Source organism: Rhinatrema bivittatum, chromosome 4, assembly GCF_901001135.1.
Source record: "Rhinatrema bivittatum chromosome 4, aRhiBiv1.1, whole genome shotgun sequence".
Lineage (NCBI taxonomy): Eukaryota > Metazoa > Chordata > Amphibia > Gymnophiona > Rhinatrematidae > Rhinatrema > Rhinatrema bivittatum.
Window position 1 is genome coordinate 64,321,366 of NC_042618.1, and position 24,668 is coordinate 64,346,033.

At 43.4% G+C, this 24,668-nt stretch overlaps 1 protein-coding gene across 2 annotated transcripts in view; it reads right to left on the reverse strand.

Moving 5' to 3' along the window:
* Positions 1-1,326: 1,326 nt before the first annotated feature.
* The window catches only part of AP5M1 (adaptor related protein complex 5 subunit mu 1), a 34,252-nt gene continuing 10,910 nt past the window's right edge, over positions 1,327-24,668 (reverse strand). The window contains exons 4-8 of one of the 2 annotated variants that reach the window (XM_029598245.1): positions 17,700-17,839; positions 15,545-15,630; positions 15,334-15,452; positions 3,348-3,444; positions 1,327-2,056 (exon numbers count right to left, since the gene is read on the reverse strand). In XM_029598245.1, coding sequence (XP_029454105.1) covers positions 1,974-2,056; positions 3,348-3,444; positions 15,334-15,452; positions 15,545-15,630; positions 17,700-17,839 — 525 coding nt within the window. In that variant the 3' untranslated portion in view covers positions 1,327-1,973. Of the gene's footprint in view, positions 2,057-3,347; positions 3,445-15,333; positions 15,453-15,540; positions 15,631-17,699; positions 17,840-24,668 lie in introns of those variants that run through there. The other variant, XM_029598246.1, reaches the window with a different exon arrangement.

Sequence of the window (24,668 nt, forward strand, 5' to 3'; positions counted from 1 at the left end):
CAAAGTAGTTAGGTGAAGACAATACCTTCACAAGGCTAACTAGTGTTGAAGGATACCAGCCTTCAGGACTATTTTACTTGGCTCCTGTTCTTTTATGGGACATTGCTTGAGGAGCTACAGTAAGATGGCAACAGGCGGAAAAGCAGTGTGCTGCGGCAGTCAAAAAAGCAAACAGAATGTTGGGAATTATTAGAAAGGGAATGGTGAATAAAACGGAAAATGTCATAATGCCTCTGTATCGCTCCATGGTGAGACCGCACCTTGAATACTGCGTACAATTCTGGTCGCCACATCTCAAAAAAGATATAATTGCGATGGAGAAGGTACAGAGAAGGGCTACCAAAAGGATAAGGGGAATGGAACAACTTCCCTATGAGGAAAGACTAAAGAGGTTAGGACTTTTCAGCTTGGAGAAGAGATGACTGAGGGGGGATATGATAGAGGTGTTTAAAATCATGAGAGGTCTAGAAAGGGTAGATGTGAATCGGTTATTTACTCTTTCGGATAGTAGAAAGACTAGGGGGCACTCCATGAAGTTAGCATGGGGTACATTTAAAACTAATCGGAGAAAGTTCTTTTTTACTCAACGCACAATTAAACTCTGGAATTTGTTACCAGAGGATGTGGTTAGCGCAGTTAGTATAGCTGTGTTTAAAAAAGGATTGGATAAGTTCTTGGAGGAGAAGTCCATTACCTGCTATTAAGTTCACTTAGAGAATAGCCACTGACTTTAGCAATGGTAACATGGAATAGACTTAGTTTTTGGGTACTTGCCAGGTTCTTATGGCCTGGATTGGCCACTGTTGGAAACAGGATGCTGGGCTTGATGGACCCTTGGTCTGACCCAGTATGGCATTTTCTTATGTTCTTATGTAGCAGCAGGAACAGTGTGCTGCGGCCCCAATCAGCAATCCAAGACCAGCTACCTCGCTCAGAAACACATCCACAAGCTGCAACAGAGTCTGCGGATCCCAGATTATCCAAGTCCAGCCACCTCGCTCAGAAACACATCCACAAGCTGCAACAGAGTCTGTGGATCCCAGATTATCCAAGTCCAGCCATCTCGCTCAAACACATCCATACGCTGCAACAGAGTCTGCGGATACCAGATTAGCTTTCTCCACCATCTTTGGACTCAGACAGGACAATCACTCTTGGCTGTGAGGGACTGGAGATGAGCACCCCCGAATGCTGGTACCTTTAAACACATTTAGTCTACTTTCTAAAAGGGAAGAAGGCTTATGGGATCACCATGTCCATGTGTGTATTCCAGTAACTTCTGTGTTTAGTGTCTGATCCATGCAACATTTTCATAACATGTCAGGGGGTTCAAGAGAATCCTATCAGGAGTATTATTTGTGTGAATAGCGCGGGCTACAAATCCTTTTTTTTTTTTTCTTCTTCAATAAATAAGTGTGAGCGTAGGTTCCATGGAATTTCTTGTTGATTTTATAATGGTATCAGTTTTATCCAACTATTTTGTTGATTTTCTTTTTAACCACTTTTTCAAGACCATTTATAAAAATCACCATTAGTAAAATCAATTTTAAATATGATTTAAAGTAATGTATAGATTATGATTAACAACATATAGTTAATTGGGATGACAGAAAAATTTAACGATTTCGTAAAACCACATAGATTAGTTTTTTTTCATTCACTGTATGAATACTGTCGTCATCTTACTTCTTGAGATGTGACACAAACATCAAAGTAAAATAAGAAGTTCAAAATCAGTTTTGAAAATATTTTCTTCCAAAAGGTTCTGGCTGTAAAGGCAAAAGCAAACTGCATGTGGGACAAGAGTATTCTGGCATTAAAAAAAAAAATAAATTCTTATCTCCACCACAGAAATTTCAACATATAAAAGTTTTAATTAAAAAAAAATCCTGGAGCAGTTTTATTTTTACTATTTAACACACGTTTCAATAGGTTCATTTTCCTTTTCAGTGCAAGAATGCTTAATCAGGCAATTAAAGAAATGGAGATCTGTACACTACAGGTGCAGGCGCTTTAGAATTCCAGATATAGTAATCTGATGAAATTAGTTCCCGTGCTAAAAAAGAAAAAAAACAAAACCAAAACAGAATTAGATACAAACACCATGGGGTTAATCCTTCCCACCTTAACCCTCCCACGTCAGCCACGTTTCTCAGAGACAGACATGAAAAACACTGGCTCCGGCACATATTGTCAAATTATGCAGCTTTATAAGTCAGCTCCTGTTACATTATCAAGGTGCATGCTAAAAAAAAGTGGCATGCTAAAAGGGTCCAAGTCAGAAATAGTAATTGGGGTTTGCAGGAAACTTTAAGACCGTGCAGCTTCAGGGTTTCAAATTTTTTTATTTTTATTTTTTTAAGTCTGCGAGCCAGGCACGCTGATCTCCCGCTTCCACAGCAGCAGCAGCAGCATCTTCATTTGGAGGGACAATGCCTCACGCAGAGCACACCAGCTTCCATGGAGAACTCTGACTTTTTTTTTTTTTTTGGCCATCTGCCATACAAGTTTTGACAATCCTTGGCTTGTGCAAATACAAGACAGGCTTATACTTTTATTAAAGAATCAAGTTAGGATTGTTTATAATGACTAATGTGATGTTATTTAATATCACAGTCTTAAATATTTTGAGAACTTAGGGCTTTCTTCAATTAATGCAGTCCTCCAGATGAAACCTTCATGGATTAAAGGGTCCCACTCACTCTACATAAATCATAGCGCATACATGCAATAAATAAATAAATATATAATATTAACTTAGATCACCTCAAAATTAATTTAGTTTAGGTTATTTAGTATAATATATAAGCAATTACACAGGAGAAGACAAACTCACTGATGTGCTAACTGCGAGCATAGTACAGAGTTTGACTATCTTTGTAGTCTTATTCCCTGTTATTTAATAGTTTTGAAGAAACAATTGTAACCACTAATATCAGACATTCATTAAACATGCCATTAAGGAGCCAGTCTGATGTCTGAGCAGGGCTTTCATGTGGAAGAACCATGACCTGCCCATGGTCCTAGACGGAGAGTACCGCAGAGATGTTCACAGCCCCTGACAGACAGGGAGTCCAAGTTAACCGCACACAAGTGACACCTACTGGCCAGGCTTAGGATGCACATACAACGGGTTTCAAAAAGAGAGCCACGATTTGCGGCTCTTGGCCAAAAGCACAGTTACTGCAATGGTTGGGCTAGAGAGAGTTTACACAAGGTAAACTTTACACAGGGAAAAAGAAAGGCTTAAACTCCTCCCCCCCAAAAAATATTCCCATTATTGTATTATGCTATTTGTTCATAAAAAAAAAAATAAACAAAATATTCAAATGAAGTGTACAACTTACATGCAATTATTTTGGGTTTTGCAGATGTAAAAACTTGAATAGAATGCTGATCTGTATAACAGCCAGTAAGGGTGTAATCTGGAATCCTAAAATAAAGCTAATAAACAGAAAAAGAAAATAAGAACAGATCCTCCTGAACATAACAACAAAAGAAGTTGCCATACTGGGTCAGACCGAGGGTCCATCAAGTCAAGCATCCTGTTTCCAACAGTGGCCAATCCAGATTACAAGGACCTGGCAAGTACCCAACATTAAATAAATTCCATGCTACTAATTCCAGTAATAGCAGTGGCTATTCCCTAAGGCAGAGCTTTCCAAACTTTTCATGTTGGTGACACACTTTTTAGACAAACAATTTCATGACACAGTAATTCAGTCTACTAGCAAAGCAGAGGTTAAAAGTTAAATGAACATACATTTACACACACACACACAGGCAGGCACCTATTCTCACACAGACAGACCCCAGGAAGACATTCATTCATTCTCATACCCAGATACATTCACACATATACACCCCCAGGCAGACTCCTATTCATACACTTGCACACACTGAAGGCAGACCCCCCTCTCTTTCTTTTGCCAGCCTCTGTCATTTTTTGCCAGAGCCTCTGTCATTTCTCTGCTACTGCTGTCACTGCTGCCATGTGGATATTTGGGGAGGTGCTGATTGCTGCTACTGGCATTGAAGCCCGTTCTGCTGTCTCCTCTGTGCAGGCCCTGCGGTATTAAATATTTGCGGGCTTCCACTTCCTCCATGCCGATCTTGTACATTGCGAGATCAGCATAGAGAAAGTGCTACTCTTGCACATTCCCAAAGATTACATGTGCCAATCATTAAAAAGTAATTTTTTTTACCTTTGCTGTCTGATCTTAGTTTTCTAATCGGTTGGTCACAGGCTTTTTTTTCCACCTTCCCTATCTTGTTTTTTTGCCAATTCCTTTTACAGGATGTTTTTTTTTTTCTATTTCTTTTCTCTCCATCTGTCTTCTTCCCTCAAACACAGGTTCTCATTCTCACAGCGGCCCTACTACTGGGTTTCCTCCTCTTCTTGGGCCACTACGACGTGGGATATGCGGCGGCCCATTAACGCTGCTCTTCTTCTGTACATGGCAGATGCTCTTCCTCCTTCCTGCCCACGCAGCTCCGGCAACGTTTTTCTTCCGGGGCTGTGCAGGCAGGCAGGAAGGAGGAGTGAATGTGACCCTTTTCTTCGGGCCGTGGTGAGGTAAGCTCCACCACAGCCCCGCCGATCTTCCTGCTGTAGTTCTCTGCTTCCGCCGGCCCTGCTGCTATGCGGACCGGGCGACACACCTTCACACTGCAGGCAACACACTAACGTTTCGCGACTCACAGTTTGGAAAGCTCTGCCCTAAGGGCTAGATTTTAACAAAATACGCGCACGCGTCCAATGTGCGAGTGCTACCCGCCGCGCACACATGGACGCGTGATTTTATAACACGCGTGTGCTGGTGCGCACATGTTATAAAATCAGGGGCGGCATGCGCAAGGGGGGTGTCGATTTTGGCAACATTCGCGTGGCAACATATCGGGGCCTTCCCAAGTTCCCTCCCAGTCCGCCCCAATTTAGGAGCGGACTGGGAGGGAACTTTCCTACCCTAACCTCTCTTCCCCTTCCCCTCTCCTCCCCACTCTCTAAAACCCATTTTTAAATTTTTGTACCTTTTATTTTGCAAGTTACTTCAGGGCCCAACCTGAAGTAACTTGCGTGCGCCGGCAGTGGGCCGGTGTGCGAGGCTCCGGGACAGCGAGGAATGACGCTGTCCCGGACAGCACCGCTCCACCCCCTCCCCCGGACCGCCCCTTTTGAGGCCCCAGCACTTACATGCGTCCCGGGGTTTATGCGCATGACTGGGCTGGTTTGAAAATTGGCCCGGTGCGCATAAACCCCGGGATTTACGCGCCGGAGTTTTAAAATCTGGCCTTAAATCAACTTGATTAATAGAAGTTTATGGACTTCTCCTACAGGAACTTATCCAAACCTTTTTTAAACCCAGCTACACTTCATCTGGCAATGAATTCCAGAGCTTAATTGTGTATTGAGTGAAAAATAATTTTTTTCTGATTTGTTTTAAATGTGCTTCTTGCTAACGTCATGGAGTGAACCCTAATCCTTCTATTATTTGAAAGAGTAAGTAACCGATTCACATTTACCCATTCTAGACCTCTCATGATTTTAAAGACCTCTATCATATCCCCCCTCAGCCATCTCTTCTCCAAGCTGAACAGCCCTAACCTCTTTATCCTTTCCTCACAGGGGAGTTGTTCCATTCCCTTTATCATGAATTAATGCTTATAACTAATTTTGTTTATTTACCCCATTTTCTCCTATTTCATCCTCCATCAAAATACTATCAGAAAAATGAAATCTGCCACACATCCCAGTGACACGATACCCACTAAACATCTTCTTTCTATCCCAGAAATTATAGCACCTTCAATTGCTGAAATAATCAATTGCTCACTAGCTTCTGGAGAAATCCCTAATACCCTTAAACAAGCTATCATCAAACCTATACTAAAAAAGCCCAAAGCTAATACCTCCGACCTCACGAACTACCGACCCATTTCCAACCTTCCTTTCCTAGCAAAAATTCTCGAAAAAATTGTAAACATATAGCTCACAGATCACCTAGAAAAACATGAACTTCTTTCACCCTCACAATTTGGATTTCGTAAATTTATGAGCACCGAAACCTTGCTCATCTCTCTCTTCAACGCCATACTCACTGGGTTTGATAAGGGACAATCCTACCTACTAGCCATGCTCGACATATCTGCAGCCTTTGACACCATTAACCACAACATTCTCATTACGCAGCTCAAGGAAATCGGCATAACTGATACCCCACTACAATGGTTTGAAGCCTACCTGCAAGGACGGCAATATAAAGTCAAGTTCAAAAACCATGAATCACAACCTTATAATATAAACCATGGAGTACCGCAAGGATCTGCCCTTTCATCAACCCTCTTTAATATATACATCCTGCCACTTTTGTCACCTTCTATCGGAACTTGGCCTACTGTACTTCATCTATGCGGATGATGTACAAATCATTATCCCCATCACTCACTCCCTCAATGACGCCCTCAAGACATGGGAATCCACCCTCACAACTATTAGAAACCTCCTTACAAATATCAACCTGGCCATCAACCCTGATAAAACTGAGCTTATGATCTTTACCCCCCAGAACTGCAAAACTAAGATTGATGCCACTAACACACTACTCACATCTTTTGCCATCACACATAACGTGAAAAACCTTGGAGTCACATTAGACAACCATCTTAATTTTAAAAAACACATCAACAATACTATTAAAGATGGTTACTTCAAATTGCATACCCTAAAAAAACTAAGACCATTATTATATCGTCATGATTTTCGCACTGTACTGTACTGCAATCCCTTTTATTTTCAAAAGTCGATTACTGTAATGCCCTCCTCCTGGGCCTCCCCAAAACTACCATACTGCCCTTGCAAATGCTGCAAAATGCAGCAGCGCGCATACTTACTAACACTAGAAAATCGGAACACATTACCCTCATACTCAGAGATCTGCATTGGCTCCCCATTGCACAGAGAATCATGTACAAAACCTTATCATTAATACACAAAACCCTACACAATGAAAATATGACATGGCTCAATAATGATCTTCGCTTCCACAAGCATTCCAGACCCCCCAGAACGCAACATACTGCCACCCTACACATTCCCCCTCACAAAGCCATCATTCATGAGTCAACTAGAAAGCGTACAATAACCATAGCTGGCCCGATTTGTTGGAACAACATGACACCTGAGTTACGTCAAGAAATATGCCCTATAAAATTTAAGCAAAAACTCAAAACATGGCTATTCTTTCAAGCTTATACATAATTTACACATTTTCCTCTTATCTGCTTGCCCGCAATTGTTTCTCTATGGAATATTCATAAGATCCCCTTTGTTCTAGAAACTCTCTCACATTTATTTATTCAAGTTCCACTATATTTATTCAAGTTCCACTCCCAAGATAACCAACACCCATCATCAGAAACCTACATTGGTTACCAGTGAATTTCAGAATCCTATACAAATCAATCACCCTAATACACAAATCCATCCACCATCAACTTCAACTCGACCTTGAATTCCCTTTCAAACTACACTCCTCCAACAGACCAACTAGAGATATTCACAAAGGAACTCTGAATTTTCCACCTACTAAAGCCACACGCCTCTCCTCGACCAAAGACCGAGCGTTTTCGATAGCAGGCCCATCGATCTGGAATAACATCCCATCAGACCTCAGATTGGAACCCTGCCTTTTAACATTCAGAAAAAAACTCAAGACGTGGCTCTTTCACCAAGCCTTCTCTGATCCCCCAGACAATCACTAGCCGCCCTTACTCTTACTTGGACCTGGATGGTCTTTTATCTTCATGAACGATGTACTCTGGCACTTCCAGGTTAAAGCGCTTTAGCTTTAACCCGTATTCTCTATTGTATTTCATAATTATTACCTGCCTTTACCTTCTTTCCAGCTATTTAAGCTTCCAAGTTCTTTACTCTTGTTGAATGTAACTTTGCCTTATTCACCTCTATTGTTTAATTACTTTAGTTGTCGCTTTAGTTATACCCTTGTTAAATGTAAACCGATCCGATATGGTTATTACTATGAAGGTCGGTATAAAAAAGTGTTAAATAAATAAATAAATAAATATATGGCATTTTGCCTTGTAACGCTCTTCGCTTAAGGTATTTTACAATTATCTTTCTTTGTCCCACTTCATAGCATTATTCCTTGTAGCTCTTTTCACGTATTGTATCTTTTTGCACCTTTTTTCCACCCCCCTCTTTACTTAGTTTATTCATTAATTGTAATGCACTGGTGCTAACCTCCTGTTATTTAGTACTGCTGCAACTTTTTGTTGAATGTAAACCGATGTGAGGTTACTAAACAAATGTCGGTATATAAAAACTGCAAATAAATAAAAAATAAATAAAATCCTTTTCTCCCAAGAGAACTGACTTTGGCAACTTATGTTCCCTCACTCGTGAAAGTCTAGTGGTGACAGGACCACTTAAGACAGAAACTCTTAGCACTGGCCTGCACCAGCAAAGGTCACTCTTGCATCAGAGGGCACCATCCTTCCCTTCCTCCCTCCCTCCTTCTCAGAGCCTAAATTGATCAGAATCGCAACTATAGCCAACCCACACGGCCTGAAAAACAACTGCTATTTGTGGGTTAATCTATATGTTACCTTTGAGTAATACCTGTGCCACACACTCTATATAGGGATGGTCCCCAAAAAAAAAACAACACCACGGAAGCCGATCCAATGCAGCAGAGATGCCAACAAGCCAGAAATAGGATCAGTGTCAGAAGAAGAAGATTTTATTAATCATGTGATAAGATTGCCCGACTCGGGCCGAGTTTCATCCATAAACAGGGGCTGCTTCAGGGGCCATATCATTCAGAGTTCAGAAAATAGTTGTAGCCAGGTAATTATTTTTCAGGAGAGTAGTGCACAACTCCATCTCCTCTAACAGCAGTACACCAGCCGGCTTTAAGGTATACTGAACTCTGAATGATGTGGCCACTTCTGGTTTGTTGACTCACTCTATTATACGCATCAGTACACAATGTCTCCGTGAGAGTGAAGAGAGTGCCAGAGCTGTGAATCTGCCAGAAACAGAAAAACTGGTAAATGGTCTAATGCTGGGACCATCTCCAGTGAATATCAGTGGATGCAAACAATATGAAACAGACCCACAGACCACAACAACATTAATATTATTCATTATACAGCAAATGTGTTTAGTAATATGAATCATGTCAGAACACATGATTTTTAAATGATGATGTAAGTTAGGGATGTGCAGCCCAAAGACATTCATTTTGGTTCATATTTTGTTTTGGAGATTTTTTTCTAGTTTGTTTAACAAATATTTAGGTTTTCATTGTTTCCTCAAACGAAGGTTAAATTCTTTTTATCTGATAATTTTCTTTGCTTGAGTCCAGCTAGACCACTCGCCACGAATGGGACTTCCACCTCCATAGCTGACAGAGACAGAGGACACATCTCTTTTACGACCTCACTGTGGGCTATGAGGGAGGTGTAGTCCAAGGTTGACACCAGCAGCCTACTGCTAGAGGCCTGTGACTGTAAATAACTCCTCCTTTCCTTCCCCCCCCCCCTTAAATATATGATAGGGCCCACAAGACGGTTCTGAGTGAGGTAAGAAGTACAGCGATAGAAAGAGAGACCAAACACCATTAGGGTAGTAAAAGTGTTTTTTATTGTTTATGCTCTTCCCAACCCTGAGTTCCTGGGTGGGCTCTGGACTGGTCTAGCAGGACTCAAGGAACGAAAATTATCAGGTAAGAATAATTTAACCTTCCTTATCTTCCTGTTACACTAGTCATCATGTATGGGATTTACAAAAGCTACTCCTTAATGGGTGGGAGGAAGGCAGGGCTCTCTTTATGATTCCTGCCCCAAAGGCAGCAACTGCCTCATTCTGTATATCCAGTCTGTAGGATGACCAGATAGCTGCCCTACAGATTTCTTTTGGGGGAGGTTGAAGCTGCCTCTGCCCAGGAATACATCTGTGCCCTTTTAGAGTGGGCTCGGAGTGCTGCCCAGGGTATGTTTACCTGATAGCATGGTAGCCTGATATTGCCTCCTTGATTAACCTGACTATGATGGCCTTGGAGGCTACCTTTCCTTTCTGGGGGCTGCCAGTTAATTCAAATAAGTTGTCTGTTTTCCTAAAGGCATTTGTTACTTTCAGATTTCAGGAGCATAGGCCGTATGACCAGAAGGTGCAGGCTCTTATCTTTTCCCTGATAGTCACCTCCACTGAAGGCAGGAAGGGATACTGATTGATTTGTATGAAATGCAGAGACTACCTTGAGCAGAAAGGATGGGAATGAAGCAAAAGGTAACTGCGAAAATATTAAATAATGATCCCTGTATGACAGGGCCTGAAATTCTGAGACAGGCTGTACTGAGTAGATCATTACTAGAACAGCAGTCTTTAGCAACTGGTACTTAATAGATGCTTGCTTTATTGGCTTGGTGGCTTGACCAAGATCCTTAATATCAGATTAAGGTTCCACTGGGGAGCTAGTGGGCGGAATGGAGGCCTGATGAACCTTACCACTCTAAGAAAACACCCTATATCTGAGTTCCCTGCTATTAAGATGCCCCAATTCGGCTCCTACAGCATGAAATAGCTGCTACCTGAACATTTAGGGAACAGAGGGCCAACCCTTTATCCAATCCGGCTTGCAGAATGTCGAGTATTCTTGAGATATCTGCTCTCCAGGGGGAAAACTCCTGTGTGTTGCAGAAGTTCTCAAACATTTGTCAAATCCTGACAGACTAGAGAAGTGGAGAACTTCTGTGCCTTTAACATCATTGAAATCACATAAGAGGAATAACCTCTCTTTTGCTGGTGTGCCATCTCAAGGGCCAAGCCAAAAGAGAGAATGGAGACTCGTCTTCCACTGGAACCGGACCTTGCCAGAGAAGACCTCGCTTCCTGAAACTTAGCAGGGTTTTGTCCTGCAGTCTTACTAGATCTGCATACCAAGGTCTCCTCGGCTACTCTGGGGCTACTAGGATGGCCAAATATGGATGATTCTCTATCTTCTTTATTGTCTTGTTCACAAGTGGCCATGGTGGGAAGACATACAGGGGGCTGACCCTTGGCCATGGGCACAGAAGTGCATCTGTGTCACTGGACCCCAGCTCTGCAACTGAAAAACATGTCTGTTCATGGTGCCATTAAGTCTGCACATGGGGGAACCCAACGATCCATTATCATTTGAAAGGCTTCTGGACCCAGTGCTCATTCTCCTGGATCCAGCCTGCTCCTGCTGAGAAAATGGTCTTGTTGTTTCTCCTTCCCTGCTATACAGGAAGCTAAGAAGTGGAGGAGATGCTCCTCCGCCTACTCAAAGAGGCTGGCTGTTTCCTGAGCCAGCGAGTGGCTGTGAGTATCATCTTCTCAGCTGACATATGCTACTGCTGTAGCATTGCCCAATAGTACTTGACTGGCTTCCCTCTTACCAGCAGTAGAAAGTGCTGAAGAGCCAGCCAATAGCTTGTTGCTTCTTCTCTTGACCAGTGTCTGCCCTATGCTCCCAGGCTGGCATTCGTTGTGATCAAGATCTAGTTGGGTGGTTCTAGGCTTATCCCTTTCTGAAGATTTGAGGGTTGAGTGCACCAGGTCAGACTGCTTTTTACTTACTACGAAGTCTGCACTGGTAGTCTTGGGAGAAGGATGACCAACATGATAGTAGGGCCAGTTGGAGTGGCCACGTGTGAAGCCTGGTCCACGGGCCTAGATCCATTAGCCCAGTAAATATAGGTAGTCCCATGCCCTGGGAGCTTCCTGAGCCAGAAAGGACAGTAACTGGTTTATTAATTTAGACATCTTGCTAGGTGTCAGAGAAAAACTGCCCCTTCTCTTGTGTCGAAGTGAGTGCTGAGAAACTCCAACATCTGAGACAGTTCGATCTTGCTCTTTGAGAAGTTTACTACCCAGCCCAATTGCTGCAGGAGGCAGACCACTGTTTTGGAGGTTCAGTGGCTCTCTGGGGCTGACTTGGGTGCATCATGATGCACTTGACTGATTAGGGCTGCTGCAACCATCACCATGACCTAGGTAAAGGTTCTGGGGGCTATCGCTAGGCTAAAGGGCAATGCCTGAAACTGGAAATACTTGCCTAACATGCAGCTCCTCAAAAGGCTCTGGTGAGATACCTGAATTGGGAATATGGAAACATGCCTCTGCCAAGTTCAGTGATGCTGGATACTCCCTGTGCCTTACTAAGCTAGTACGGATTATAATGTTTCCATTTGAAAATGGGTCACCTCTATCAGGTCCAGCACTGGGCAGAAATAGCTGTCTTTTTTTGGAACAATGAAATAAATTGAGTAAGGGACCTAACCCTTCTTTTGTGGGGGTGCTGAGATAATTACCTGAAGGAGCTGTAATTTTGTGTGTCCCCTTGACTGTACAGAGGGGAGGTACATAGGAAAGCTACAAAGGCCCCCGGGACTGGTCTTGTACATTGGTCTGAGGTGATTCAGGCCCATTCTGTGTAGTACCCTAGCAGGCACCCTCCTACTGGGACCACTGCCAGAGGCACCCGCTGAGAGTCATTGGGTTGGGTGGTCGCCATCTGCTGCTGCGGGTGGCTCTGTTTTTGCTCTTGTTGCCTCACAAATGGGCTGATTCCTATAGTATATTGCATGTCTGAAGGGCCTCGCGGGCTTGTATCTGCGTCAACCCTGGAACTGTTGGGACCTGAAACTCCATGACCCTGACAGGTTTTTACCCTCAAAATTCTCTGGGGGTTTGATTCCTTTACCAGTTTTTCCAAATTCTTCCTTAAAAGTAGAGTTCTCTTAAAGGGCAGCTTGCAGAACTGAGATTTTGATGCCAAGTTTGCCACCTAGTTATGCAGTCACTGCAGTCTTCTACCCACTACATCTGAGGCCAGTGCCCTGGAAGACATTCTCAACAGATCATACATGTTGTCTGCTAAAAATGCTATGGCTGACTCCAAGCAAGTTGTTTTTGGGCTCTCGGGGAGCTGCTGGGGCCACCGCAGAGCAGTCTGGGCCACATGGCCACCACAAACGTATGCCTGTAATGACATTGCACTTGTCATGAAGGCTTATTTAAGAACTGCTTCTGTCTTCCTGTCTTGGGGGTTCTTTAATGCTGAACCCCCTTCCTACAGGAATCATGGTCTTGAATATCACAACCCAAGCAAATCTAAGGAGGTTATTCCTTTCCTCTAAGGAGAGAGAGTAAATTTTACTTAACATTCTTCCCCCTTTTATCCTCTTCTGCAGGGTATTCCATTCCATAAGAACCATGCACCTCAGGGTGCTATGCAGCAATTCCTTCCAGAAGAAACAGACTGTGGTGGAGTCATCTTCCTCCAAAGAGAGCTCCTCTTCCTCCTGTGAGCCATTAGGAAACTCCTGGGGTGACTCACACCTGGACCATGACACTTCCCCAGAATTCTGGGTCACCGTAAGGCCAGTAGGGGAAAGCTTCAATCCATCCCTTGGATACTGCTTGCTGTCCCTCTAGGGTGAAAGTTGAATCCTGGGGAATCAGATGTCCTAGGTTCTACAGATCTATGCATGGCCATGTATGCCTTATGTATTGCCATAATAAAGTCTGGGGTGAAGGTTCCTTGCTAGGATTTCCTATAGCTCACTTGTAATGACTGAGGTAACAAGCGCCCTGCAGACATTGACCTTGCACTGAGGATGCCCCTTCCATAGGGAGGGGGAGGAGGGTGCAATTCTCCAAAGGGTCCAGGGCTGCTTTGCATTAAAGGCACCTGCCCTGGTTCAATCAGGGATTCTGCTTTTGATTGATCATCCCTTGGATGAAGGGCTGTGTTACTGACTTCCTCCTCAGGCTCCCTGCTAAGCTCCCCTTCACAAATGGGGCAAATGAAGCCTGAAACATTTAGGATCTGCTTAGCCCCACACATGGAATACGTCCTGCCTCTATGCATGGACGCCATCCCGAGAAACATGCCACAATGTTGAGCAACTGCTCCCTCCTCCTGCATCATTCTAAGCATGTTTTAATTACTGCCCTCTCTTCCAGCGGGCCTGGTGTCAGTTTTATTGCCATGGCTGAACTTAATCGCCCTCAGTTCCTGCCTGCTCTACAGAAAAAAAAAAATGCTGTACTGCTGATTTCCCTTCCTGACAAAAAATGGCTTTGCTGGTACTCACCACCTCCAAGACCGTGCTGCTACAGTCCCGGCTCCCTCCTGATGCTTCACTTACTGCTGCTAGAGCTCTGCTGTTCCTTTCTTTTTTCCTTCTATACCTTCCACCAAGATAGTGAAGAAGAAGAGGAGGTAGCAATAGAGAAAGCAGTCCTGTTGGCCCATTCTCCCCCCCCCACCCCTTTTTTTTTTTTTTTTTTTAGGGACTTCACTCCCGTTGGTTCCTCTGAGGTCCAAAACCTTAGGGTACAGGGATTGTCCCCAGAGGCTCAACCAAGGAAAACCCCAGAACACCACTTCCAATTGGAGAATCAACCGCTAGAGGTGTTGGTCCCAGAAGAAACAGAGACTTAACCAGGTCAGGGCCACATCCAGGCTCTGGGATTTGTCCTCAAAAGTCTGCAGTTGCCAGAGACAGATATTACTGGCAAAACCTTTGGACCACACCTTCCTTATAACCCACAGTGAGGTCATAAGAAAGGTGTGTCCTCTGTCTCCATCAGCTATGGAGGGGGAAATTCAAACATGACGACTAGTCTAGCAAGAAGTTAAGGAAATAAACATTAAAAGAAAAACAAAAACCATAACAAAAACAAGAAGCAAAAATGAGGCCTCCCCAAGGCCTTCAACTCCTCTCTGCCCCCCCTTGACAGCTATAGTACCAGGGCTGAGCCCTGACGGGGGCTCTCTGGGACCCTCTGTCCTCCTTTCCGCTCTTCAAAGAAATCAACAAGACTGGGCCTACCTGACTGGGCTGAGCCCCAAGAATGATTCCAAAGTGACATTACTTTTGTGTCATTCTCAGGGCTGGCTGCACCATTTTTAAAGTATGTGGCTAGGGGCAGGAGTCAATGGGCATCGCTGTTGTCTCTTTCTTCACCAGCAACCCCCACAGAAGAGATAAGTGGGAGCCAGGGAGATCCTCAGTCCCAACAAATTTTTTTTCGGGGGGGGGAGGGGCGAGAAGGGCCAGTGAGGTCCCTGCCGGGATCAGCTCTGCCAAACCAAGTAGGTCCAAGCCCCATGGGTTTTTTTTGAGGAAAGGGAGGATGGTTGGAAGGACCTGGGGAAGCTCCAGCTGGGCTCTGCCCATGACCCATAGCTGTCTTGGTGCGGAAGGGGGACTGGAAGGACTTGGGAAAGCCCCATTTATTTTTAAAGAAAATGAAAATACTTGAAAACTACAGCTTACTTTAACATAGGCCGTGTTCCCAGTACAAATAGGATTACATGGCTGTTGAAGATGGCTCACTGAACCAAAAGTCACAGTGCCAGTAAGAGAAATCTCCAGAGATTTTGGAAACTTCTGACCTGAAAAACAAAATATTTCCAATGAAGCAAGAATACAAAAACTAACTGAAATGTAATGGTAAGGAAATAATAACAAAAGTGCACTTACTCACCAATGATCCAAACCAATGAGCCCTTCTCTCGTAATACTTCCAATTGACCAAAACTAAGTTTGTGCTCAAAGTGTGCGATCGAACCCCTATAGCACAAAAATATAAAAAAGACTAACGACGGAGCAGTGCAAATATCCATCAACCAAATACCTGATCAAAGAAAGCAAAATGTATTATAGTACCAACACAGAGGTCTCACTAATACAGATCCTGCCCGTAAACAGTGTAATTTGCTGCAAAACGATTTCATATTAGGATATTAGATATATCAGCAATTCATGAAAACTAAGACAACTAGCTATTTAAGCAGACACCTTTGTACTTTAAAATGACAATTTACACATTGGTTCTAATGTTATAGCCTAAAAGATGGAATTTTAGGGCTGAATTTTTTTTTAAAAGTCATTTATGCAAATAAAACCTGATTTTATGTATGCAAATGGCTCTATTAAAATAGCCTGGGGGGCTCAGTTTGCATTAAAAGTGCATGCATAACCAGGTTTCACACATGCTTTTACGCAAACTGGCAAGAGGCGTTCTGGTGGGGGCATAAATTAGGATTTATGCGCACACATTTAGATTTTACAATGCTTGCGCCTCTGGTGACCTGCACAAGTTAGGCCCTTGATCGAGCTGATGCAACTTTGCGTGGATGGGGTTGTGCATACACGCGGGCATTCACTTACATACATGTCTGCTTAGAAAATGTAAGTGTTTTACCCTGCTGCGCACAGTTAATATTCCTGATAAATTAAAAAGAATAATAAAGCTTTTCAACCAACTCGCATAAAGGGGGTAACTTCTAAAACTACCTCCCCCCACAGACTAGGCACCAGTTCTCAATGGGAAAGTGTACGTATACTTCCTCTCTGAAAACTGCCTAAGGAAAAGAAACCGGTACAGACTTGCAGTCACCTTTTCTGTAGATACCCTTTCCCCTGAAGCACGACACACAGAGTTCTGAAAACGCGAAAGGTTAAGTGTGGCGTTGTCTTTTCCGAACTAAGCCTGCCTCTGAGCCAGGCTATGGGTAACAGTACATGCGTGGCTGATCCTCGTGTATACTTTGACGCAAGTACAGGGCAGGCAATTTTGATGCAGGCCATCTATCCAGGTAAATGGCTTTTGAAAACTGCCCTCTTAACTCTTTTGTTCTGAATGACAGGAATATGCAGCCGGTTCATATTCTTTTCTGTATAGGTCTTGGAGTTTCCCTGTCGATGCCATTTGATTTTAAGAACCCAAAGTTGTGGCTCATACTCATGTCTGCCCTAACACTAACCTATTTGTATTTTCTGACAAAAAAAGGATTCCATGAAGTTAGCAAGTAGCACATTTAAAACTAATCGGAGAAAATTCTTTTTCACTCAACGCACAATAAAGCTCTGGAATTTGTTGCCAGGGGATGTGGTTAGTGCAGTTAGGGTAGCTGGGTTTAAAAATGGTTTGGATAAGTTCTTGGAGAAGTCCATTACCTGCTATTAATCAAGTTGACTTAGAAAATAGCCACTGCTATTACTAGCATAGGTAGCGTGGAATATACTTAGTTTTTGGGTACTTGCCAGGTACGTGTAGCCTGGATTGGCCACTGTTAGAAACAGGATGCTGGGCTTGATGGACCCTTGGTCTGACCCAGTATGGCAATTTCTTATGTTCAATTTAAGAATAATCAGTTATGTTACAGTACTGTCACTGAGGTTAGAACATCAGAGTATGCTTCCAAACCTGCCAATAGTGGTCTTAATAAAATTGTGTGCCTGCGAAATGGGATAACTTTTCAATCACTTAAATCGAAGCTCTTAGTTTATGGATGGGAAAGGCTCAGCATGGCAGGACTGAACATAGCTCCTGGAACACTGCAAATCTAAAATCCTGAACTAGAAATACACAATCTACAGCTGGAAAAAGATTTCTATTCAAACCCGAACCACTCTGCTAAGCTCAAAAGATTAAAAAGTGATGTGGACACCTGCCCACTTGGAACTGGACTGTTTGCCCACCAAATAATTTTGCACAAGGCACTGCATGACTACAGTGCTCTGGATCAGATTTTTTCTTGTGACCTCATGGTGGAGGGCTTTGTACAGTATATCATAGGCAACTCATCGATCCATGCTCTCCCTAATCTTTGACTTTAGCATTTTACCATTTTTACCTGTTAAAAAAGGGTATGTGAGCTTCACAGTACTCAAACCCATTTTTTACACTTTCATGAAGTTTTAAATTGACCGTTACTTTTAACTTCAGTTCTTCTTCTTGTAACTGGTAAAATCCCAAAATGGGTGGTACAGGGACCTGAAGAAAAGAGGATAAAAAGTCAGCACAAATGAATCCACTCCTGTCACTTCTTTGCTGAAATTCAGGAAAATGGGCCTCATGTAAAAAGGACTTTTTTCCCATTCTATGCTAATGGAAAAAATTATTGAATAAGATCCAATGTTTGTGTACAGAAACTGAATATTATTACTTTTCAAACCTGAGTTTAAATAACTGGTCAGTTAGAACCTCCCGAACCCCACCCTGAGGAAAAAGTTATTTATCTATGAAATGTCAACTCTTGGCAGCTAGAAGTCAGTTTTGGACTGTTTTAAGTATCACCTGCAGTCCGAACTGGGAAGCAGGCCACTTATAAATTTGAATTAATAAATTAAATCACAGGGAGCAGCTGACCAATTCCATTAAAATTGAATAAACCAGCTGGAAAAAAATATTCAAAATTCTCTTCCAAAATTTTCTGGATGATGTTAAACAAGAAAAAAAAAAATGAAGAGCATTTCGTACCAGAAATTTTCTACTCAGTTTAATAGGAAAATGTCATGTGTTTTCTTTCTGGACAAGTTTATGGGAAAACATTATTTCTGTTTCTAGCTTGTATATAAGTCTACCTATCCTGAAAATTTGTTGGCTGTAGGTTAAATAATTAAGGAGATTATGTGCACCAGACAGACAAAGCAAATGCATGTTATTTATATCAAATCTTTTTATTAAATCAAAATCGTGAACATCACTTACAGGCCGATACAGCGCACTGTCAGCCCCCGGTTGGATGCGCTATTTTTACCCCTTATATAGTAAGGGGTGATAGCACGTGGAAAACGCATGTCCAACCCCCCCCCCCCAAAACTAATAGCGCCGGCAACATGCAAATGCATGTTGATGGGCCTGTTAGTTATTACCGCGCGATACAGAAAGTAAAATGTGCCGCCAAGCCGCACATTTTAATTTCAGCCGGCACCAGGGAAGTGAACAGAAAAGCAGAAAAAACTGCTTTTCTGTACACCCTCCGACTTAATATCATAGCGATATGCCGGTAAAATTGAGCGGCGGCTGTCAAACCCGATGACAGCCACCGCTTCTGTCAAAAAGGAGGCGCTAGGGACGTGTTAGTGTCCCTAGCGCCTCCTTTTACTGCAGGCCCTCATTTGAATATTTTTTTTTCTGAATCACATGCCCAGGAGAGTGGCCTGGGCGTGCGTCGGGAGTGCGGGTGCTTGCTGGCTCTCCCGCAGGGTTTTCTGTATCGGACTGTTACATAGTAGAGTGCTTGGTTTCTGATACACCCTACTACCATAGTACAACGGTCATAACATTTTTTAGAACAGATATAGCCCTCCCCTCCCCCCAGCCCCTCTCTTCAAAGTAACATAAGCTTTTTTAATCAAGCTCGAAATCTCATTTAGATTGCATCTATGGGTAGTTAATTAGTTCACTTCTAGCCCCCTAGGGGATAGTGTTCGGAGATAGGGATGCCAGACACTTATAAAAGATACGTTTAAAAGATATTGCAGTGGATTGGTTCTCCATTTGCACTACGGCATGAATTTTATTTCTCCATAACCAAAAGCTGGGGGGTTCTGATTTACACCAGTGCAGCAGGATGGCCCATTTTGGTCTGGTAGACCACTGGATGGAGCTTAAACATACTGTGGAGGATATAAAATTCTGTGTCATTAAAAAATTAGATTTGCGGAATGGTGGGAATGTGTCCTTAATGCTGAGGAAGATAGAACGTCGTTTTATCTTTAATTGGGGTACAACTGCGCCGGGCGGTTTAAATGGTCCTATCGAGTGGAATGCGTTTTTTTTTTAGAGCAGAAGGTATAGGTAATTGGTCAGTTCATTTGGTCAAAAAACTTGAAAAGCGGGGTAAGGACATTGAGATCAGGTGAATTATATTATTGATTTATATAGTGCAGCTGATGAGTTCGGCTTTATTAAGAGGGGGTAATGGCGTAGAGATCACACAGTGTTATGTATGATGAATTATGGTGAGGACGTCAGTTCCGGTTTAACGTGAGTATTCAACAGGGCGGTAGTGAGCGGATATGGTGAAGGAGGTAAGATTTGTGTAGTTTAGTTTTTTGATCCTGTGTTTGATTTGTAGATATGTAGATATGTGAGAGACCTATTGAAGAGACTGTCGTTGGTTAAACAATTTTCAAGTCCATGGTTTTGATATATCGGATTGAAGGTGATATAAAAGTATAAGCGGTTTGTAAGTGAGTTTGGGCAGCATTAGAGGAGGTAGTTGAATCTGTAAAACATTTTTGAATGTGGAAGGTTATGTAATTGTTTTCTTTTTAGGAAAAGAAACTGAAGGATTATTTAAGAAGTGCAATTGCGTTAGAGTTTTTTGGGTTAGTCCCTGAGGAAACCCTTGTGTAAGGGAGAAACGAAGATATCTTTGTCGGACGGACAAGATACATCTTGAAACCCAATGGAAAGAAGCATGTGATAAAAAGATTTATGAAGAATGAATATCAAGTCATAAGTAGATAAAAGAAGCTTTTGAACATTTGTTTACATATATACATAAAAGAAAGTGTTAGAAGTGACTATGTTTACATGTATTTGTTATATGTTGTTTTAAAGGTATGAATGAGGAATGTGTGGGTATGGTATGGTTCAGTCAGATTTTAAAATGTCTAGATAGATGTTTGTATACATTGCTTGAATAAAAAAATAATATTGTATTTATAATAGTGATATTGTCTCTGAGTGTGTTGCCATTTTGCTACCAGACATGCTTTATGGATCAAGAGGCTTCTGTCTCTTCCCCGGTCTAGGAAGGAAGAAGGTACATCGAAGAGTACCCCCTCCAGCGTAAAGACCACTGGTTGCTTGATTAGAGATGATAAATGCAGCCGGATTTTTCCCCAAAAAAACTTGAATGGGTTTACAGGTCAGAAACTGTGCCCCAGTGTACCCTTACAACTCTGGCATTTACCGAAGGAGTCAGAATCCAACAACCCTGCTCGAAAAAGCCCACATGGTGGGAGATATGCCCGATGAAGAATTTAATATTGCATTTCCTTAGGTTAGCAGCCTCTGTTAACTCAGGTATGCGCTTGAAAGATCCCAAGACCAAGAACTCCATCAGGGTGGGCAGGTCAGCCTTCCAGCCCACGATAGAGGAGGACAAAATGCCATTTTAAGCTTGGCCAGTGCCTTCCGGAGGCAAGACACACCCACCTTCCCCCTGCATTCCACCTGCATCAATTCCTCAAGGTTATCTACAAAAGTCTCAGTGAAGTGGGTTTTTTGCAGGGAAGAAATATAGTGTTTCACTTGAAGATATGCAAAAAAAGTTTTAGAGGAGAGATTATATTGCGTTTGTAGCGCCTGAAAGGGAACCACGGTCCTCTGGGAGTCAAGAAGCTGTGATATAGATGTTATGCCTGCTCGCATCCATTGACGGAAGATCGGGCTCTGAATACGGGGGAGAAAGTCTAAATTGCCTAAAAGCGGCAGGTAAACAGAGGTCCGTGGATCCTGTTGCAGGCTGGCACAAATATAGGTCTAGGCTTTACATAGGGTTCTGATCCGATTATTACTTCGTAAGGTTGGAGGAAGCTGAGACCTGCGGGCAGGAAGTAGAAAGATCGGAGTCAGGGGTTTAAGGAACTTGGTCTCTCCATCTAGAGGAGTAAAGTGGGTAGAAGCCAGAAGATAGTCTCCGACATGCTGTAAAAGGCAAGCCATGTTATAGTGTTCAATGTTTGGGAGACCGAGGCTACCTTGTTGCCAAGTGCCCACCAGCTGAGTGAAAGAAATCCGTGCTCTCTTCCGCTTCCATAAAAAGCGTGATAGCACGGCATAAATCAAGCGTATGTCTCGTTTCTGTAGGGTAAGCGGCAGTGTCTGCAGGATGTAAAGCCAATGAGGCCAAATGATATTTTGAATAGATTAATACGTCCCGTTACTGACAGTGACAATTCCATCCAACCTAACAACTTATCTTTAAGAGTTTTGAGCAGTAGGAGAATATTAAGATCATAGATCCGGGCCAAGGATGTAGACATTTGAATACCAAGATAACGGAAAGAGTCACCCGCCCAATGAAAGAGGAATCGTTGACCCCAGAGTGCTTGAAAATGTGCGGGGTGCGCCAGGACCTCAGATTTTGTCACATTAAGTTTAAATCCAGAAAATAATCCAAAAAGTTAGGAAATTCTTCCATCAATACTTCTAAAGAGACTTCTGGGTTGATCAAATGGACCAGTAAATCATCAGCAAAGGCTGCAACCTTGAAGTCTCTGGGGCCCAGTCGCATGCCCGCGTTATTGGCATTTTCTTGAATGGTACGCAAAAGAGGCTCCGGAGTTTGTATAAAGAGCATAGGAGAAAGGGGGCAGCCCTGCAGTGTCCCGCGTTGCAGTAAAAAGTCCTTAGTCAGGGCTCCGTTTATCAAGAGTTGGGCACTTGTGGCAGAGTATAGGAGACTGATAACAGATATGAAGGCTCCCTGGAAACCAAATTCAACATGGATCCAGGAACCTTCTCCTGGGTGGAATTTTTCAAAGGGCTGCAAACCTTTGTCCAGGCACAACCAGCCCCTGCTGTCCACCTGACTCAAATCCAGCCGGAAGCACAAGTACTTCCCAGCGCCTCCCGGGCTTCTCGAGACATGCCTCTCCTAACTAAGAGCCTCTCTGGGGATCCAGATACCTCAGAGGATGAAACAGACTCCCTGGAAGAAGGAGAAATTCCCTGTTGAATTTTCCTGTGGGGGCGCTGAGTTGGAGATACTTAGGTCCGGGATGCCATCATCCGTGGTATCTGATCCCTCTCCTGGCTGTAGACGGTCTTGATTTGGTTCTCCCTGGTTCTGTTCGCATTGTTGCACAGGAGGGATTCCAATCCAGGCTACACAGCTCTTAAGTGGCAGGCTGGGCAAAGGAAGGGTCCCTTGGCTTTCTTGGATGGCAGTGCCAATATTTGTGCACGTATAGGGCTTAGGAACTTGCCCGTGAGTGGAGTTGTGCGCGTGGATGCACTTAGTTGTGAGCGTCGCGGACACCACGCCCCGACCCCTCACTGCAGAACACAAAGAAATGCCAAGACAGTAACGCCCACGGAACAGCGTGTGCAGACACAGAGCTCAACACAAAGGAATGCGAGGGGAAGGTCAACGCACCCCACGAAAAAACAGCAGCTCCCAACATCCAGCATGCCCAAATGAAACGAAAGGAGGGGAGGGGAAGTCCATCAGCCCTCCCTTCCTCTCCGCCCTGCGCCAAATGAATTTCAGGAATTCCAAAGGGAGGGGTGGACTCACACAGTTGGATGCACAGAAGTTATGCGCACGAAGTGCGCACAAGCTGTGCATGCGGGCAATGGAGTTTGTGCGCATGGCACAGTTATGCGCCCAGTTGTGCATACAGCCTAATTGTGCGTGCGCCCAGTTGTGCACATCATAGTTAAGCACCTAAGTTAGGCGCTTCGGCCTCCGGCCTGCCCCGCACATACCAGAGGGGGAAAATGGCGCCAACGACCCCGAAGGCAAGATGGCGACGCCCCTGGAGGGTCTCCACGTGTGTGGACCCTCGCACCGAATCGGGACCTGACCCAAAGGAGGGCTGCTCAACCCGATTTAAACCTCGTCAGAGGAAGGACGGTACGGCTGTTTGAGCCTTGGAGACCGGAGACTTAGAAGTAAGGTTCCTACCTTACCTGGTCTCGGTGCTTACCGGTCATCTGCCGGGCAGTCTCCAGCTGCGGGGGGAGAGGGAAATACCTTCACCGCCACGCTCAAATCTGCACCCACTGCCTTTCAGCCACCTTGGGGGCTAAGTCCATGCCGGGATTCGGCCATTGGACCAAGGCTTGCCTTTGAGGGATATCGAGAATCGACCTCAGGAAAGTCTCAGCTGGGGGAGAGACCGTTAGCTTTCACCGCAGGAGAAGCGGGGCTCTCTTAAGGTAAATTTTCTTTCTTCTTTCTTGCTGTAAATGCAACACTATTCTTGTTTGGGATAGTGTCCACATCTGCTATGGTGACGGAGAAATACTGAAGAGCTAAGTATGCTGCACAGGTATATGTAGGCTGACGTCAGCTTTGAAATCTGACTCAGTCTCCCATCTGCTATCAGGAGAGCACAATACCCATTGGTCCTGAGTCCATCTGGCTACACGCTAGGAAATTTATGTTTTATTCATATTCAGTACCAGCTTATTTGCCAACATCCAACCCTTAATTGTTCTCAAGTAGTTAGTGATCTTATCTAACGTGAGACGCACAGAATGTTGAATAGGCACAAAAAACTGGATGTCGTCCGTATAAAGACGATAGCCCACATCTAGGGATTTTTTTTGATACTTTTAATTTTTGTTTGATTTTCTAGTAATGTGATTTTATTGTATTTTTATGCTGCACATTGCTCTGATCAGGTCTGGTATCTGTGCAGGTGGCATATAAGAATTTGGAAATAAATAAATAATACTTGGCAAAGGAAAAACATAGATATTCAAAAGAATTGCTGACAGGGCCAAACCTGAAGTGCACTGGTCAAGAAAGGAAATAAAGAATTATGCACTAAACATACAACCTTTTGAAAGCATGCGGTTAAAAAAAAAAAAAAGACTCAAACCAAGAAATAACCACTAGCAGACAATGAACAAGCATCAACATACAGATTAAAATTGTCTAAAACTATAAAATTATTCAAATCAGCATTAAAAGATAATAAAACCTCAAAGTTGATAGGCATAAATTCAAAAAAGTGGGAGGGTTATAGACTAAACAAATCCCCCTTATTGGAGATTGTCAAAACCTCAAAATTAGCAACAGACTCAGTCTCTCTAAGGAACATGAGAACTTGGCACCTGTTACTAGATTTGTAGG